Source organism: Magnolia sinica, chromosome 3 (assembly GCF_029962835.1).
Source record: "Magnolia sinica isolate HGM2019 chromosome 3, MsV1, whole genome shotgun sequence".
In the NCBI taxonomy this organism is placed as follows: domain Eukaryota; kingdom Viridiplantae; phylum Streptophyta; class Magnoliopsida; order Magnoliales; family Magnoliaceae; genus Magnolia; species Magnolia sinica.
In genome coordinates this window covers 90,939,342-90,959,702 of record NC_080575.1, presented here as the reverse complement: position 1 = coordinate 90,959,702, position 20,361 = coordinate 90,939,342, and the positions used below count along the sequence as shown (strand labels likewise).

At 39.3% G+C, this 20,361-nt stretch overlaps 1 protein-coding gene across 1 annotated transcript in view; it reads left to right on the top strand.

Moving 5' to 3' along the window:
• Nucleotides 1-752: 752 nt before the first annotated feature.
• The window catches only part of LOC131240219 (uncharacterized), a 56,524-nt gene continuing 36,915 nt past the window's right edge, over nt 753-20,361 (top strand). The window contains exon 1 of the mRNA XM_058238344.1: nt 753-1,169. Coding sequence (XP_058094327.1) covers nt 1,083-1,169 — 87 coding nt within the window. The 5' untranslated portion in view covers nt 753-1,082. The remainder of the gene's footprint in view (nt 1,170-20,361) is intronic.

Below are 20,361 nucleotides of genomic sequence, written 5' to 3'. Positions count from 1 at the left end.
ATCCTATCACTATTGTTTTCCTGTGGTGGGGTCCACCTGACTTTTATATCCCTCTCATTTTTTTAATCAAGCCTTAAAATGATCCGTAAAAATGGATGAATGGCATGGATGAAATACATACATCATGGTGGGGCTCATAGAGCACCGACCACCAGCCACAGGGCTCATGGCAGGGAGTAGCCAATCCGTTTCCTTTTGCGGACTATTTTAGGATGTGGCTCGGAAACTTAAGCAGATCCAAATCTCAGGTGGATCACAAAACTGAAATAATGGTGAATGACCGTTCAAAACTTTCTGTGGCCACAAAATTTTTGGATCAAGGTGATACTTGTATCTTCCTTTTATCAAAAGGTTGGATGGCAAATAAACATCACGGAAATGGTAAGGCGTTCATTCACCACTGTTTCCTGTGGTGTGGTCCATCTGGTATTTGGATTTACTTAATTTTTGGGATAACATCCTGAAATGGGTTGAAAAAACGGATGGACGGAGTGGATGTACAGCACATCATCAAGTTGGACCCCACGGTAAGGGTAACACCTAATCCGCTCCCATATGGAACTATTCCGATCATCAGGTGGGCCACACGTCTACGAGGAATATAGACAATTGCAGTAAGACGTCCAGATCAGCAACCATCATGTGGTTTCTGCTAATCTATTTCGACGGCCCTAGTTCTGAACACTTTTGTCACGTTTCGCACGTGGCCCGCTAAAAACCTACTCAACCTTTCCTCGCGCGAATCGCCGGATCATCTCCTGTGCTCAACGCATTTTCTTCGTGGCGCACAACTCCCTCGTTCTCCCAAATACCTGCAAGCCCCCCCTTTTTCTCTTCCTCTTTCCATCGAACCCCATTCCATTCAAAATCCAACGGATTTCCCGCCCTTTCTCGACCCTTTGATGCAATCCCGACCGTTAATGCTCTCGGCCATCTGATGGGTTTTTCGAAATCCATCGAACAAAAGTAGAAAACAGACTCAAAAGGACCTTGATTCATATATCCTCTCTCTCTGCATCTATCGATCTTTTCCTGTTCCTCCTCTTTCGATTCTCTTCATTTTCAGCTGAATTTCTTCCAGAATGGGGAAAAATCAGGCATACAAAGCTATGCAGCGGGCGAGGTTGGGTTCGGGTTCTGGTGGGCCCGACGAGGTGGAAGATGGAATGGTTCGTACCCTTTCATACCACTACTCTTCTTGAGTTTCTCTCTGAATTTTTACTTGTTTGTTGGATTTATACAGAATAGTTCTGTCGTTGTTTATATCTGTTTAGAGAACCGATGGGATTGCGTTGGTTGATTATTTACAGAAACTCGTGATTGGGTTTTCTAGATTTGCATTTTTTTCAACACTGCAGAGATTTTATGTGATTTTGACTATCTGCGAAAATTCGTTGTTGGGTTTGTCTAGATTTGCATTTTTTCAACAATGGAGATTTTATCTGATTTTGACTTTATTTACTATTTTTTTTTAAAATTTTATTAATTTGTAATTGTTGTTTTAATCACATGATTTACGGTTTGATTCAGATGCCAAAAGAAATTATTCTGGATACAAATTTGAACGCCAATTGGAAAAGATACCGAATGTGAAGTCTTGAATATGAAGAATGATTTGTTAAACTCGAATATTACTTAATTTATTTAGTGTTAGCTGGGCATGGTATGATGGTGCTAAGAAGTTGGGATCAGAGACCATTTGCTGACAACATGTAGAGGCAACTCGTGCAAAGACGTCATACCATATAATGATATATAATATATTTTAGTCTGTAAAACTGCGCATTATATAGGAAAGCCCACTCGAGGAATTAGATAAATGGTAAAGAATGGCAAAAGATAAAAACAAAAAAGAAAGGACAAATTAAGGGTATTTTCCATTAGCCATGTTGCTATGTGCTCCTATACATGTGTCCAACACGATTATTGTTCTCTTTCTCACAACATGGCACTACAAAAATCGTTACCATGGTTCTGGTTAAATTCTGCCTATTACATTTTATTTTTTTTGGTTATGAGATGGAAAAATGTGGTAGTTCTGCTACTTGATTTATGGGATAGTTGCCAAGGTAGTTGGAAAGAACATGGGCGTGTACACCATTTATCTTCTCTACTCATTCGATGTGCCGTAAATTTTTTAGGTTTAAATTAATACAACTAAGAGCTTTAGTTGTGTGGGAGGATCTCTCTCACATCCTCTTTTTTTTTTTTTTTTCTCTCTCTTCTGACTTCTCCATTTTTCTTTTCTTCTTTATACTTTTACATGGATTTAAACATTGTATCAGAGCAAGGTTTTGGTTAGCTCTACATCCTCTTCTCCTTCAGTCCTTCCCCTAATCCTTTCTTCCTCTTCCTTTCCCTCTCCTTCCTCTCCTGCCATAGAAAATCCCTTCAAAGCTTTTCCAGTCTAGAGAGCACTTTTCAGGCACTTAAATAGGGATATGAAATATAATGGAAGGTTAGAAGGGGTTGCTTTGATGAGTGTAATTTTTCTGCCCAAGGATAAGTACCTTCTTTTCCACACCGATAGCTTCCTCTTGAACTGTTCAAGCACCAGATCCCACAACAGTTTTTTGATCTTCCCTATACATGAGGAAGGCCCAAATAGGTAGAAGGGAGCGAACTTGCTTTGCACCCAAACACACATGCCAAGGACTCCACCTCTTCCTTTACCAAACCAATCCCCAACACCTTGGATTTGTAGAGGACTAGAGGTTCACTGACAAACAGGATACTATTTCGAAGCAAAAGATGGCTTTCCAAAGGTTGTTGATCTAGGATACATTGGTCTCACAAAATAAGATTCTATTGTCCGCGAACTAGAGGTGCAACACTTGGAAGTCACCTCTATCCATGCTAAAGCTGGAGAACAAACCTTTTCTCACACCGTTTGGCAACATCCTGTGAAGTGCTTCTATCACAACAACAAAAAGGAAGGGAGAGATTGGGACTCCTTGCTTCGATCCTCTAGAGGGCTTGAAAAAGCCATGGGGAGATCCATTGATGATAATAGAGAATTTGGTGAACTTACACATTCTCTGATCCAACTTCTCCACTTCATTCCGCAACCCATGCGACGCAACAAGTAGTCTAAGAAAGCCCAGTTTACATGCTCATAAGATTTTTCTAAATCTAGTTTGCATACTACTTCAGGAGTCCCTGCTTTATGTCATGAATTGATGAGTTTGTTTGCGATCAACAAGCTATCCAAGATCTGTCTCCCTTCCACAAATGCCCCTTGCTCTCTAGATATGAGGTGGCCCAGCATAGATATGAATCTAGTGGCTAGGATTTTTGCAGTTGATTACAAGTCTTATATTTTTATTTTATATGGAATTTTTTTTTTTTACAACACATGGTTAGGCCCTTGTAAAATGAAAACTTATTATGTATAGTTGTTTTTTGTAATATTTTGATTCCTACATGTGTAAACATGTGTCTTTTAACATTTATTGAAGTTTCACTTAAAAATTCCACATTCTTCCCAATGTTTCCATAACATCGATCTCCGAACACTGGTTAGGAGTGAGTTGGTTCAAGTTGAAGGTTCTAAAAGGGCAAGGGAAAGGCCCAAAAGGACGTGGGTGGTGGTGGTAAGAAAAGACTTAAGGACCTATTATTTAACTAAGGATATAATCCTTGAAGGAGTGGAATTGCGGAATAGGATTCATGTAGTTGACCCCAATTAGTTGTGATAAGGCTTAGATGATGATGATGAAGTTGAAATTTGAAAATTGAGAAGAATTATTCATTTGTAGTAAATGTGGTGCGCTGCTTTTTGGTGTGTGGTGACTCCGTGATATGGTCTCCCCCTTGCCAGCTATTCCTTATGGATGAGGAGGTGGTGGAAAGGGCTTCTTTGCTTAACCATATCAATATATGCCACCTAGTCAATGGAGAAAAAGACAATATGAGTTGGTAAACGGATAAATTTGGATGTTTCACTGTCTATTCCTAAGATTCTTCATTCTCGGGGATGGATTTTAAAGCTACAAAATATTTTTGTTCCTATGGTGCTCCTCCTAAGATAGCAGCGTTCGCTTGGCTGGTTGAAAGGGGGAAGGGTGCTAACTTTGGATAACCTCCAGAAATGGGGAATGACTCATCCAAATATTTGTTTGATGTGTATGGCCAAGTTGGAGTCGATGGATCATCTTTTCCTCCATTGCTCGACTGTTAGTAATCTGTGGAATAACATCTTACCCAAGTTTAAAATCTCTTGGGCTTCATCGAGTTCTATTGATATATTCATTATGAGTTGGCATGGTAATGTAGGGCCATTTTCACACCGGGCTCGAGTGGGGTGGCCTATGGGATGCAGGGGCACACTTGGGGTGGGCGGCTTGTATGAGGCGGGTGGATCGTGTGAGGCGGTACCCATGTGATGTGGGGCCCATGAGGAGGGTTCGACCGAGGTCTTAACTCATGAGATGTGGGGCCTGGGTTATGAGATAAATGGATTAATTCGCCATGCTCTATCAGTTCGGGCTTTTAGTGCAAGTAGTTAATTGTCCCGCATCACGTGGGGTGGAGGTTAGAAAGGATCCAAAAGGTATATGGCGTCTGTGTCTTTTAGCGGGCCTTTGAGTGGTTTGGGAAGAAAGGAACGTCACATGCTTTTGAAACTTAAGTCACTTTCCGAGGTGGATTGTTTTGAGAACAAGGGGTTTGGTTATTGAATGGCCTCTTGCCCTGTTCTCTATATAGTTTTTGCACCCAGTGTTCAAAATATCGGTATTGCACAATGTATCGCACCCGTGGGATACAGATACGTATCGGTTATCGCACGGGATATATCGTTTGTATCGCATAGTTTATTGCACTTTTTGGGAAACATGGGGAAACCTTGGGAAAATGGTTGAATTTTTTAATGAAACTTTGGGGATTGTTAAAAAGGCCCTTAATACACACTTTTAAATCATAAAGTTTCATAAAAGAAGTGTACATAATAGATTTCCTTTGTATAGGGTCCTAAGCTATGCGTTGTCCAATTGAACTAAGATAACTATATTCAGTATCAACCCCGTCCATCTGTTTTTCCATATCATTTCAGGACATTATCCAAAAAATAAAACAGATCCAATAATTAGGGAGACCATACCATAGGAAACAATGGTGATTGACCATTAGTGGGCCACAAAAGTTTTGGATCAAGCTAATAATAGTTTTTTCTCTTCATTCAAACCATAAAATTATCTGGTAAAATGGATGGATGGAGTGGATAAAATACATGAATTATAGTGGGCCCACAAAGTTTACAAAGTACACTGCTAACTAGGGGATCCACTTCCCACCACACTGGGGGTGGGGCGCTAATCGTACGCAGATTTCCTGCCAAGTTCCTTCGCTCGAAACCTAGGTGGGGCCCATTGTGATGTTTGTAAGAAATCCACCCCATCCATTCGTTTTTTGAGATCATTTTAGTACTTGAGAGCAAAAATGAGCAGGATGCAAGACTAAAGTGGGCCGCACTAAAGGAAAAGGTGGGTAGGAAAATTCCTACCGTTGAAACCTCCCTGGGTCGACAGTGATGTTAACATGCCATCCATACCGTTCATAACGTTATTCCTACACGGATGAATTGAAAATACAAATTCTAGTCTGATTTAAAATTTATGTGGCCCCACGAATATTTCAAGTGTGGATGTTCAATCATCACATTTTTGGCACACTTGAGTATTAGATCCTACTCATTTTTTACTCAATGTCCTAAAATGATCTCACCAAACGGATGGACGGAGTGGATTCCTCACAAACATCATAGTAGGCCCCACTAAGGTTTCAAGAGCAGGAACTTTCGGCGGAAGGCTTTGGCAGGAAATTCGTGACGGCGCTGACGCTCCACGAGCTCAAGTTATACAAAATTTTCAAAGTTACATGGCCCCACAATAATGTATTTATTATATCTACACCGTTCATGCATTTGGAGAGATCATTTTAGATCATGAACCCAAAAATGAGTCATATCCAAAGCTCAAGTGGACCACACCACAAATAGCAGTGGGGGACTGATTCTCACCATTAATACATTCGTACGGCCCACCATAATGTTTATTTTCCATCCAATCTGTTAATTAGGTCACACGGACCTGGATGAAGAGGAAAAATAAATATCATATTGATCCAAAACTTCCATGACCACCCAAAGGGTTTCAATGGTAGACGTTCAATCTACCACTGCTGTTTGCAGTGTGGTCCAGTTGATCTTTGGATCTGTCTTATTTTTCGACTAAAGCCTTATGAAGAGTTCGCCAATTGGACGAACGGTTTAGATATAACACATACCTCATGATGGGACCCCCAGAACTTAGTGACGTCAACACAGTTAGCTCGGTGGTGTGCGGCACTCGTTTTGGATAAAAAAGGCTCAAACGACCTTTAGTTTTTAAGCAGAGAGGATATCTTTGGATTTCTCCCAAATCGGAGATTTTATTTGCGATAACCTAGGAACAACGCTTCAATTCAAATGGCCCACCAAATGGAAGCTTCCGATCATGGAGATCTCTTCTACAGGTACCGAAATCCACCCTCTAATTTTTTTTCCTCAATTTTTTCGGATGACGAAGTCGATGTCCGACAATAATGGAGAGAAAATCGCGCGATATCGTTGAAATATCGACGATATATCGGCCGATATCTAGATTTTGGGTTTTTTGGTATCTTCCAGGGGTTATCGCGAGTGTATCGTCTCGCAGGGGTGCGATAACGATAATATCGGACAATATATCGGCCGATAGTATCGATATTCGAACACTGCTTGTGCCTTCTCGACCTTTTGTGAATAAATTTTTTGTTACCTTTCAAAAAAATGCATGGGGTTCACAAAAAGAAATATCTCTGATAACTGAAGACATTTTTTTTATTCAAATTCTCGTGATACTTCATATTTAAATTATATACTCATGTGTCTTCTATAAAAAAAAAAAAACATGTTCATCTCTCTCTCTCTCTCTATTGCCATCTCCATTCCCTACCAATTCTAGAACTTGGCAACAATGGTTTAAAGGCCTTGTCTTCTTTATGTGGAACTGCTGTTATCAGAACGCCCTATCCAGTCGCACACAAGGCTCTATCCTTTTTGAAAGGATGCTGCTGAGTGTGTAGAATCTAGATTCTGCTATCAAGTTCCAGTAGAGTTGCCAAGCTATTTGCCTTCAGGTAAGGGAACTAGTTCCCAATTATTGTTCTTTTCCAATACCTGCATTTCAACCATTATAGCCATAGTCCAGTCAAGACTACCCATAGCTTCCTTCAAGTTACACGGGGTAACCATGGAGGATATGGAAGCTGTAAAAGACTAGAATGAAGGTGAAAGATGGTAATATGAAACAAAATTTCTAATGGGATACTTAGTGAAGATCATCCGGAGGTAGAGAGTTTATACCTGAGCCACCAGCAAAAGCAGATTAGAAGAGGGGCGACTAAGCAGTGGTGGATTTAGACCGTCGATGATACACAAGAATGGGCTTTGACATAAAAGGAGTGGGAGCATCATCAAGACGAGACGGGAAGGGGTATATAGGTAGATTGCATATGCTCCCCCTAACTTGGAAGAGGGGACTCAGAAGAGGAGGGCTATGTAAAGATCTCCCTTCATTAGAGAAGTACGGAATGTGATGCAGGACACATGATTTAATCATAGAATGCAACATGGAGATTATGAAAGAGTCCATAAAGTAATTCAATTAACAAAAGATGCTAACCCACCACGTAATTAAGAGTAAACAATAAGAAATAAAATCTGATTTAACCTAAATCACATGTCTGCATGCTAAGAAATCATATGAATCAATTTAAATTAGGCTCGAAGGGTGTACGGAATCGGTTACATATCAGCCAATACGTAACAGTAATGGCCATGACCGTTACGTGTTACAAGGTTGTAAACCCCCCAATTTTTGTAACCGTAACGGCCGTTATGACCCCGCAACAACCGTTACCGCCCCCTTTTTTTTTGCTTTTTAAGCTCTGATTTTTCACATTTGTTGATACGTTTCTCTTCCAAATTATTCTTAAACCATTCTATAGCAAATTCCGACCACCCTTAGCTTAAAATTAAGGATAAAAACAAGTTATATTAAGAATTTTCTTTATTCAAAGCTTCGTGGGCCATTTTCCAAAAATTCTTCAAAAATAGGTATTTATGCTTTTTATTCAATGTATTGTTATTTTAATGGTAGAATATTATGTGTTAATCATAGTAGAACATATTAATGTTCATTTAACAGATTATGGTAGTAATTTTATATATTTTTTAATTTTTTTCTATTTTTGGACCATTTTCGGCCAATTTTTAAAAATTACGAAAAATCATTTTTTATTCAATGTATTGTTGTTTAATGGTAGAATATGATGTGTTAATCATAGTATAACATATTAATGTTCATTTAGCAGATTATGGTGGTGATTTTATATATTTTTAAATTTTTTTCTATTTTCGGCCAATTTTTAAAAATTACAAAAAATCATTTTTATTCAATGTATTGCTGTTTTAATGGTAGAATATTATGTGTTATATATATATATATATATATATATATATATATATATATATATATATATATATATATATATATATATATATATTATTTTTTTACTTCTTCTTTTTTCTTCTTTTTGTTTATATTTTCTTATTTTGGACAGGTTTTGGAACTTCTTAGGGTTTAGAACATAAAATCATCTATATTGATTAGATTCAGAAGTTCGAACTTTCTGTTATTAATCTATTTACATTAGGTTTTAAGATTTAAATTAATTAATTCATTCTCGTATAAAAAGTAAAAACTGTATATAAATTTAGAGAATCGAGTAGACTCACAATCTCACATAGACATAGGTCATATCTACCCAAGGAAATGTCTGGGTCTGGCCAATAAGTAAGTTAGGATATTTGATGGCAACATGTCAGAGGGTTGGTGGTACTAGGCACCAAATGAAGTGCAACTATTGTGAGAGACTAATAACTAGTGGAATTACGCGTCTCAAACAACATTTGGCACATCGAAAGGGTCAAGTTGCGGGATGTAGTAGAGTACCAAAAAAGAATGATTTTAATGCAAGCCAGTTTGGATGAGTCGAAGGCTAAACGTGCTGCTGGATAGAAGAAGAAATATGAGATTTTGGATGTGGCCCCGACAGTAGGTGTTTGGTCCTGAATATTTGGGCGTTCATGATGAAGATATTATTGATTTTGACGAAGATTCAAATCGGGAATTAACTATAGCTAATAGAGAGAACTTGTGTCTTACTCGTGTAGAGGAAAAACGTTGACGCATGTTTGGCGCAAGTGGGTCGATACATGATACAGGGGGTGCAGTGGGAGTAGGATTACTTCTGCAAGTAGGGGTGGGGGTAGGTTTGGTGGGTTATGACGTATGTTTGGGAGCCGACGAGAGGCATCTTCACGTGATGCCCCTATACATTTGAAGGAAGAAGTAAATAAGCCCAGGAGACCCTCTATTGATCCAATCCTATTTAGGAAAGAATCAACTAAACAAAAGAAGATAAAACAAATATGGAGCAGAACTTTCGTTGAGATGCTAGGTAGGGCAGCAACAAAGTTATTTATACATGCCAATATATCTCCTAACGCAGCCAATTCTCCATATTGGCAGGTGGTAATTGATGCAGCAGTAGAAGCATGTGAAGGAATTAAAGCTCCCACGGCTAGGGAGATTAGGGGGAAATTGATAGATGCAGAGTATGCGGATGTGAAAGCATACGTGGCTACCTTTAAACCTGTATGGCATGTCGAATGATGCACGATCATATGCGATGGTTGGACTGGCCCAACCAGACGCAGCATGATCAACTTTAAGGTGTACTGCCACTTGGGAACTGTATACCACAAGTCAATTGATGCCTCAGCCGTTACAAAAAATTCCGATTATATTTTTGGACTAATGGATAAAGTTATGGATGAGATTGGAGAGGAGAATGTGGTGCAGATTATGACAGATAATGCAGCATTATATAAGCTTGTAGGACATAAGTTGATGAACAAGAGACTACATATTTTTTGGTCACCATGTGCTGCCCACTGTATTAATCTCATATTGGAAGATATTGGGAAGAAAAGGAGTGTCAAGGAAATGCTCGAAAGGGCAAGAGAAGTGATGACGTTTATTTACAACCATAATCAAGTAGTCGCAATAATGAGGAAGTTCATGAAGGGACGAGAGTTGCTAAGGCCTATAGTGACTAGATTCGCAACAAACTTTATAGCATTAGAGAGTTTACACCAGCATAGGGGAGAGTTGAGTGAGATGTTCGCTTCTCGAGATTGGCTCAACATAAAACATGGGCGTAGAAGACATTAGGGACACTGGTTGAAGTTGTGAACACCATACAGGATAACAAATATTGGAAGAGGGTCAAGTCGATCGTAAAGGTGATGGAGCCACTAATTAGAGTACTCTATCTTGTTGAAACTGACGAAGCACCTATCATGGGCTTCTTATACGATGCCATGGATAAGGCGAAGTTGGCAATTCAATGTGATTGTAGAAGCTGGGAGTCTTATTCGAAGATGATCGACAAGAGATGGACAAGACAACTCCATCACGATCTTCATGTAGCAGGTTACTACCTAAATTCTAGTTGCAGATATGCCCAATCATTTCCTGTGGATAATGAAGTTCGTGTCGGGCTAAAGAATGTGATAAAGAGATTGGAGCCTGACTTAGATATGCAAATAAAGGCGTTGAATGAATTAGATACATTTGGAAATCGCCTGGGTAGCTTTGGAGACTCTTGCAAAACATGCAATATCTAGGTTGCAATCGGCCGAATGGTGGATGAATTTCGGAGAGAGTACGAAGGCTCTTCAAAAAATTGCAATAAAAGTTTTGAGCCAGATAACATCTTCTAACTGCGAAAGGAATTGGAGTTGTTTTTCACATATTCATTCAAAGAATAGGAATAGATCACAGATGAGGACGTTAGATAGACTTGCCTTCATACACTACAACATGAGGCTAAGAATGCGATGCATCATAGGAGCATTACAGGCGCCGATGACACAGACTATTGTCCAATAAACTTGGACAATATTTATGATGAGGAGGACCCACTTCTACCTTAGTTGGAAGCAAGGGAAAAACAAATTTTAGAGGATAGTGAAGAATTGGAAATTGATGACCCACTAATATGCACAATGCAACAAGAGAGTCGTGCAGCTGTGTTGGACCCAGAAAGGGGTAGCTTTCATGCAAAGTACGGCTCAAGATCAATGGAAGAGTACAAGCAGTAGTAGCAGCCGGACCGAGTCGGATGATGGTGATGACGCCCCTGCCCCTGGTGCTAGCACTTCTGGTGTTACTCAGCACACCATACAACCATCTATAGATCGCGAAGTCAATGAACATCGACAAGGTAGTACACGAGGTCGGACTTATGAGTGTACTGAGTCACGATACATCCAGCAGGAGGGTAGGTCTAGTGGTGCACTGGGTCCAGGAGGTCCGGAACATCAACAGGCACATGGTCTTGGGCATTATGATGGATATTCTTATGGCCAATTGGATTATAACGGTTATACTTATACTAAGCCTGTTCCATCACATTCGTGTTAGAGTAGTCCTCCCGATCCATATCCATATGATTATAAATATACAGATCCAAATCCAAGTTACTCATCACAGACACTCTCAATCTCAAGATTCTCAACAGTCTGAGTACGGGCACCAGTATGGCTATTCTACCGGCACTGGTGGAGGTTGGAGTCGTTGCCTAGTCAGGATCAGTCATCCTCTGGTTTCGTTGACTTAGTATTTCCTTCTGGCACTGGATATTATAGATATGTAGCACCTCCACCTATTGGACAGCCGCAGCTCGATGATGACGATGACTATGATGTAGAGGTCAAGCAACCACAAAAAAGTATATTTTCATTTTGGTGGTGACTTGTGAATTTTATCAAGGTAACTGCAAGTATATATTTGTATTAAGGTAAGTATTGCAGCAATACTATAGCTATATACCAATTAGTCCATTACCCACATATTCACCAAACAAGCACACACTTGACACTGCCGAACTTGTATTTAAAATAATTCCCCTGACAACCAATCAAGTAATCCTTAATCAAGTTGCAGGAGAGTATATTAAACACTACTATTTTTTTTATTATATATTCTTGACTTGAGGATGACAAGACAGGTATCACAGCCACAGGATAGGATGAGAAGTCTCTGACATGTACTCTAGTCTAGACTCTGGAGTAGAGACCTCACTCCTCCTCAGGTATGTTAATAACTAAATATAGAATAAATTATGAAAAACCTCACTCCTCCTCAGGTATGTTAATAACTAAATATAGAATAAATTATGAAAAATAATTGCAAACACCTACACATGTAAGATAATTTGATATTACATTCATTCTATTATATTTATCATTGATATTAGATAGTTAGAAAATTAAATATATGAGTTTTGCAGTCAAACCAAGTTGTCTAGTTCATAAATTGATCAGATAGTCCGATACAACTTCTCACCAAAGAGTGGACCATTACACCACCATAAACATGTTCCAAATTATAAACGAATGCATATTTGGAATATTTAGAATATTCTGGATTTAATGGATATTTTTTCATAATTTTTTGACGGAAAAAAATTCGCACCGTTACAAGACCTATATCGGCCGATATGGGGCGTACCATATCGTTAACAGTGGGCACCATTACGCCCACCAATACTGCAACGGAACACCTTCTCGATGGAAGGATAGAACTTTCAATTTAGCATATGCACGTTCCACACTCAAGGGACTGACTTGTAGGTTCTATGATTAGGGTTATAAAGGAGAAAATATGAAAATTGAAATTTTAGGATTTATAGGGATTGGGAATTTTAGAATTAGGATTTTAAAGAATTTGGGGAAAAGATGAAATTGGGAATAAATTGGATGAATTGGTTAAGGGGATTGATGGATTTAGGTGTTAGTAGAGGGGGATTAAGGTTTTGGATGAAGGGAAGTTAGGGATTTTGGGGTCCTCAATGGTTAATTTCTATTGGGGTTGAAGCTGGATGATTTGGATGGTTTTGGATAGAAAGGAAGAAGAGAGATGAAGTTTTTGGGAAATACCTCTTTTAGATAGAAAGGAAGAGAGATGGAAGATGATAGATGGAAGCCTTGCACCTCCGTTGAATGGGGAATGGAATCACACCACACCCAAGCTCCAAATCACATGGAGTATTCCTCAAATTACATGAAGAAGAGAAAACACTACTTTTTTTTAAAAAAAAATAATGCCATTATGGCTCCACACACCCCTCTTTCTCTTTTATAGTTTCAGAAAAGATCTTTTACAAAAGGCGCTCTCAAATAAGATTCTCAATATAAAGAAAATAAATTAAAAGTTGTTCCTAACTCCCTAATCTCAATACAAATATAAGCTATACCAAAAATAATGAAGCATGTAAACAATCTAAACGACTAGACTAATTTGTGGCCCATGAGGGTATACGTTCAAGATGTTTGATAATGATGATCCAATGGTCTGATCATCGTGCCCACCCGATCCAACGGTCTGATGTGTCAATCAAGCTCCTATATGCAACCCACGTGCATCTTTCCAGTGTAGGGTCTTCAAACATGCACGGACATGCAGGTGGGGTTTTCAACGTGGCTAGGAATGTGAATTGAGCCAAGTCCGCCCCATGAAATGGTCGTCTGGCCATAGGGAGACTGACTCAACCCTCCTCCGGTATGGTGCTCAAATGTCCTCATCAATTCCCCTTGGCTGAGAAGATTTCGCCTTTTGCAAAATAAAGCTGCGATGATGCTCGAAGAAATCTGGATCTCACCGCTAAAGCTTTGCCTCTGTGATTCACTTTCTACCTGACTTTGGCCCGCCCTTCACTTGACGAGGTACTCCTAGTAACCTCCATATCGTGCGAAAACCGCTTCTTCATCTAAGATATCCTCTATCTCCTCTCTTCTCGTAGGTATAGGTGGTACAAGTGGTAAAGGTGGAGAAGAGAGGTCAGGCAATGGCCATGGGTTATGGGACATGTCATGGGCATCATCATCAAAGTTCATGTGAGGGTTAAGGGAAGGTCCATGAAACCGTACAAGATCTTCCACGTTAAATGTGGAACTGATACCCATGTTAGGTGAAAGATCTATCAAGTATTCAGACCCAATCTTTTCAAGATTTTATATGGTCCAATGCTACGAGCTTGTAATTTTTTTATGGTTCCCTTTGGAAACCTTTCTGTACATATTCTAATCTTGACTTCATCACCCACAACAAACTCTTTTAACCTATGATTTGAGTCAGCAATCATATTGTATGTTTCATTACTTATATCGATTCCTTTTCTAATCTCCACATGCAAGTCATGCATATGTCGTGTAGATGCATGTGCAGACTCTAAAGGCCTATGGAACACTGACATGGATGCAATCTATAAGGGTCTTATGCTCATCTACTTGTCTTTCCAGATCCACTTCCTCCCCAGGACTCATTTGATTGTGACGAAGGTTTGGTAGAGTCAACACGTGAATGTCCCACACAGGTGTAAGCTCATCCTGTATGTCCTCTGGAATAACAACAGTAGACTCCTCCAATACCAGACTCACCTTAGGTGGTAACTCTACACTACCCTCGGGTGTAACCTCAGGTGGCATCTCCATAATAACCCTAGGCGTGATCTCATTTGCCACGTGGGCATATACTTTCAAATTAGTTTTAGTCTATCTTTTAGACTTCTTAGCATTACCTATTGAAAGGGACTCAAGTTGGAGTTTCGTCACATCTTCAATACCACGCTTCTTGATGTCCTCTTCCTTTTTCGGGGTGCTTTTGGGCAGGAGAGGCTTCAAGATAATCCTTTTGCCTTCATACAGAAACGAACACGTATTCGAGCGATCGAATAGTGTTAAGTCCCATACAACCAAGGCCTGCCCAAAATGATGTGGCCTATATCCATAGGCAAAACATTACACCACAACATGTCTATATATGAACCAAACTAGATGGGTATGGGACAACGTTGAGAAAAGAGAATCGAAGATGCATCAACCCATAAGACTCGATAGGGCTGAGGGCGAGGAACGACTAGCATACCTAAGTGGTTCACGGAGCTGGCAGAGACCACATTGATGCAACTGCCACTATCAATGATCACCTTGCAGTTTTTGCCACCACACTTGGTATACGTGTGGAAAAATTGAATTCTTGTGCCAATCATCACTTTCTACAATCTGGGTTAAGGCTCGGCTAACAATTGCAAGTGGCACAGTATCAACTCATTCAATTTGATACCCGACTTGTGATTGGACATCTTCCCCAGTGTAGGGGTTCGCCTGAAGGGATGCTTCAAGCTGATTGACATGTGCATTGGTCACGGTGGTCCTATCATGCGCTTCAATGGCCTTCAGACGGTTGTTGATGGCATTAAGGGACTCGGCAATCTGTTCTAGATTTATAGTGGGATGTAGGCCAAAACCATGTATAGAACAAGTGGGCATACACAAGGTAACTCTTAGGAGAAAACCTAGATCCTAGGATAATGTTATGACAAAGACAAAACTAACCTAGTTATCAAATTGGACACACTAGAGACACTAATTTGAAAATTCAGCAAGTTAACTTGAAATACTACCCAAAAAATTCAGCATAATAGCAATATGAGAGTATCAAGTTGAAAATTCAGCAAAAGTGTAATATGAAAACTACAAACTGAAAATTCAGCAAGGCGACAACCTAAGATTACTACGCTGAAAATTCTGCAATGGTAATGTGGAGAACACAAGCTGAAGATTCATCAATTGGACATTCCACACTAAGAACAAAATTCAGCAAGATAGACATAGATTCTATATGTAATATATGTTCTAACAACCCTATTTGTAAATTCTACCCTTAATTAGACTCTATCCTAAGTGCAACACAAAAATCCTATACTAAACCTATGTCTCTGATACCAATTTGATGCAGGACACATGATTTAATCATAGCATGCAACATGGAAATTATGAAAGAGTCCATAAAGTAATTTAATTTACAAAAGATGCCAACCCACCACGTAATTAAGAGTAAATAATAAGAAATGTAATATGATTTAACCTAAATCACATGCCCACATGCTAATAAATCACATAAATCAAGGCTTGATGGAAGGAAGGATAGAACTTCCTATTTACCATGGGCACGTTCCACACTCAAGGGACTGACTTGTAGGTTCTATGATTAGGGTTAGAAAGGGAAAATATGAAAATTGAAAAATTAGGGTTCATGGGAATTGGGAATTTTGGAATAGGGTTTTTTTAGAATTTGGGGAAAAGATGAAATTAGGAATAAATTGGGTGAATTGGTTAAGGGGATTGATGGATTTAGGTATTGGTAGAGGGGAATTCAGGTTTTGGATGAAGGGAAGTTAGGGATTTTGGAGTCCTCAATGGTTAATTTCAGTTGCAGTTGAAGTTGGATGATGAAAAGTTGAAGAAAAAGATGATTTGGATGATTTTGGATAGGAAGGGAAGAAGAGAGATGAAGTTTTTAGAAAAATACCTCTTTTAGATAGAAAGGAAGAAAGAAGGAAGATGATAGATTAAATCCTCGCACCTCCGTTGAATGGGGAATGGAATCACACCACACCCAAGCTCTAAATCATATGGAGTATTCTTCAAATCACATGAAGAAGAGAAAACACAAAGCTTTCCTATTTTAAAATAATGGCATTAGGGCTTCACACACCCCTCTTTTTCTTTTATATTCTTAGAAAAGACATTTTACAAAAAGGCGCTCTCAGATAAGATTCTCAACATGAAGACACTTAGGGCCTGTTTGTTAAATCTGAAATCCGAAGTTTGAATCTGAAATCGGAAAACTAATAGTGAATCTAGAATAACTTGTTTGTTAACTAACGTCTGAAATGTTTGAAATATATTAGTTCGACACATTTACCCATATGAAACAATTGTGATTGAATCCCTACCTTTAAAAACTCCATGAATTTCACTGAAATGTTTATTTGTCATCCAACCTATTGAAAAGGTCACAAACAACTTGATGAAGAGATGACACAAATATCAACATGATACTTGTTTTTCCCTTCAATCCAGGTCTGTATGACCTAATCAATAGGTTTGAGGTCAAATAAACATTACAGTGGTCACTAAGAGATTTTTTTATGGTGGGCGCTTAATCACTATTGTTTTCCTTTATTGAGGTCCACCTGAGATTTATATATGCCTCATTTATATCAATGATCTATTAAATGATCTGGAAAAATGGATGAATGACGTAGATGAAACACGTACATCCTGGTGGGCCCACAAAGCTCCGACCACTAGCCACCCGGCTAGTGGCACCGTCACTGGCCAAACCACGTCAGCATTTGTGAGCCAGATTTCATGGGAAAGCCTTTCCCAGGAAATCCAACACTGGAAATCTAGGTGGGGCCCACCGTGATGTTTGTGTGAAATCCACCCCGTCCATCCATTTTGTGAGATCATTTTAGGATATAGTGCTAAAAATGAGCAGTATCCAATACTCAAATGGGCCGTAAATTTGAGGATTGGATGCCCATAATTAAAATATTTGTGGGGCCATAGAAGTTTTCGATCATGCTAATATTTGTGGTTTGAGTTCATCTCACTAGGAATGACAGTATGAACGATATTGATGGCATGTAAACATCACTGTCAAATGCAATCAATCAACACTGTTTCCTATGACGTGATCCACTTGAGATTTGGATATACCTCATTTTTGGGATCATGCCGTAAAATGACCTGTAAACATGGATGGGCAGAGCGGATGAAATGAATACATCATGGTGGAGCCCACAGAACATTGACCAATAGCCATTGGCTAGTGGCAGGGTAACTAGCCAATCTGCCTCCCCAATCTGGGGGAGCGGATTTGATGCGACCTGCATCCACCAAGGTGGGTGGGACCCTGACTGTGGGGCCTACTACGATATATGTGACTACATCGATACCATCCATCTATATTGAAAGCTTATTTTAGGCATGATCCAAAAAATAAATTAGCTTCAAATCTTAGATGGACCATTGTATAGGAAACAGTGGTGATTGACCATTTAAAAATTCTTTTGGGCCACAAAAGCTTTGGATCATGTTGATATTTGTGTCATCTCTTCATCTAGCTGTTTGTGACCTTTTCAATAGGTTGAATGACAAATAAACATTTCAGTGAATTTCATGGAGTTTTTAAAGGTAGGGATTCAATCACAATTGTTATGGGTAAATGTGTCAAATTAATATATTTCAAACATTTCAGACGTTAGTTAACAAACAAGTTATTCTAGATTCACTATTAGTTTTCCGACTTCAAATTCAAACTTCGGATTTCAGATTTAACAAACAGACCCTTAATAAATTAAAAGTTGTTCGTAACTCCTTAATCTCAACACAAATATAAGCTATGCCAAAAATAACGAAGCATGTAAATAATTTAAGCAACTAAACTATTTCGTGGCCCAAGGAGGTCCACGATCAATATGTCTGATAATGATGATCCAACGGTTCGATCATCGTGCCCACCCGATCTAACGGTCTGATGTGTCCATCAAGCTCCTATATGCAATCCACGTGCATCTTTCTAGTGTGGGGTCTTTAAAGATACACGAACATGCACTTAGGGTCTTCATCGTGGCTAGGAATATGAATTGGGCCAAGTTTGCCCCATGTAATGGTCGTCTAGCCATAAGGAGACTGGCTCAACCGTCCTCCGATATGGTGCTCGGATGTCCCTATCAGTATGTTTTCAAAGAATGTCACATCAGCAAATACATCTCTTATCAGTCCGAGGGTCATAACATTTGTACCTATTTTGTGATTTAGAGTAACCTAAGAAGACCCATTTTGTGGCATGCAAACTCAACTTGTTATTGGTACCATCGAGAATTTGAACAAAACGTGTACATCCAAAGACTTCAGGGGGTAAAGGAAATGATTTATTGTGAGGATGGAAATTTTCAAATGAAGATTTATGAGCCAATTTTCGAGATGGAATGCAATTAATTAAAAATACAGAAATAAGCAAGGCATCATCCCATAAACGTTTAGTAAGACTCATACAAAGTAATAGGGCATGGTTGACTTCAAGAAGATGATGGTTCTTTCGCTCAGCCACACCGTTTTATTGAAGGGTTCGTGGACACGAAGTACGAGACAAAATACTATGGTCCCGTAAGAAAGATAGAAAGTCATGTGATAGGTACTCGCCCCTATTGTCAGATTGTAGAACTTTGATAGGGCATCGAAATTGGGTAACCACCTCATTGTAAAATATTTTAAGCATATCAAAAACTTCATTTTTAGACTTTAGAAGATACATCCACATCATTCGGGTACAATCATTAATAAAGGTAACAAAATATTTACATATAAAAAGAGAGATAACACTAATAGGGGTAGGACCCCAAACATCAAAGTGGACTAGCTCAAACGGTCTAGGCTTCTTTTCAGATGAACTAGGAGGAAAAACAGTCCGATGATGTTTGGAGAACTCACAAGTTTCACAACATAACAGTTTAGATATAGAAATTGAAGGAAATAAGAGCTTTAATCTAGACAAGGATGGGTGTCCTAACTGACAATGCCACTTAGACACTGACTCCCTATATAAGGATAAGGCACTGGTTCCTAACACAGGAGCATCGTCTAGGAAGTAAATGTCGTCATGTTCATGGCCCCCACCAATCATCCACTTCGTCTGGAGGTCCCGAAACACAGTGGGAGGAAAAGAATATTACTGAGCAATTTAAGAAATTCTTAAAAAAACTAACAGATAATAGGATGAGGGGAAAACTAGGAACATGTAGAACATATGACAAATGCAGGGAGGAGGAAAGCTTGATGGTACCAGTTCCAGATACAGGGGTTTGGTTCCCATCGCAACAGTAACAAAATGTGACTGATTAGAGGGAAGGTAAGAATTGAATAGGTGAGGCTTACTAGTCATGTGAGAGGTGGCTTTAGAGTTAATGACTTAGGACAAAGGAGAGGAGGACACATACCAAAGCTGGATCAGCATCAAAAGGTGCACTACTAGCCAAAGTTCACTCGCCCAAGATGGACGACCAATTAGTTTCCAGCACCAATCAACAGAATGGTTTGTGCCCCCACAATGTGTACAACTGCGAGATGCATCACGACTATGTCCACGTCCACTTCGGCCATGGTAGCCACCATGATCGATAGCACGACCGCTGCCTTGATTGCTAAAACGAACATCACCCCCACGCCCGGATGCTCTAAATGCAAGGTTGAAAGAAGATTGGTGACCAACGGCTTATACAGAGTTATCAAATGATACAAAGGTTGATGTGGTTGAGGTTGCAACACGCTGGATCATAACATAAATTGCAATCAAAGGA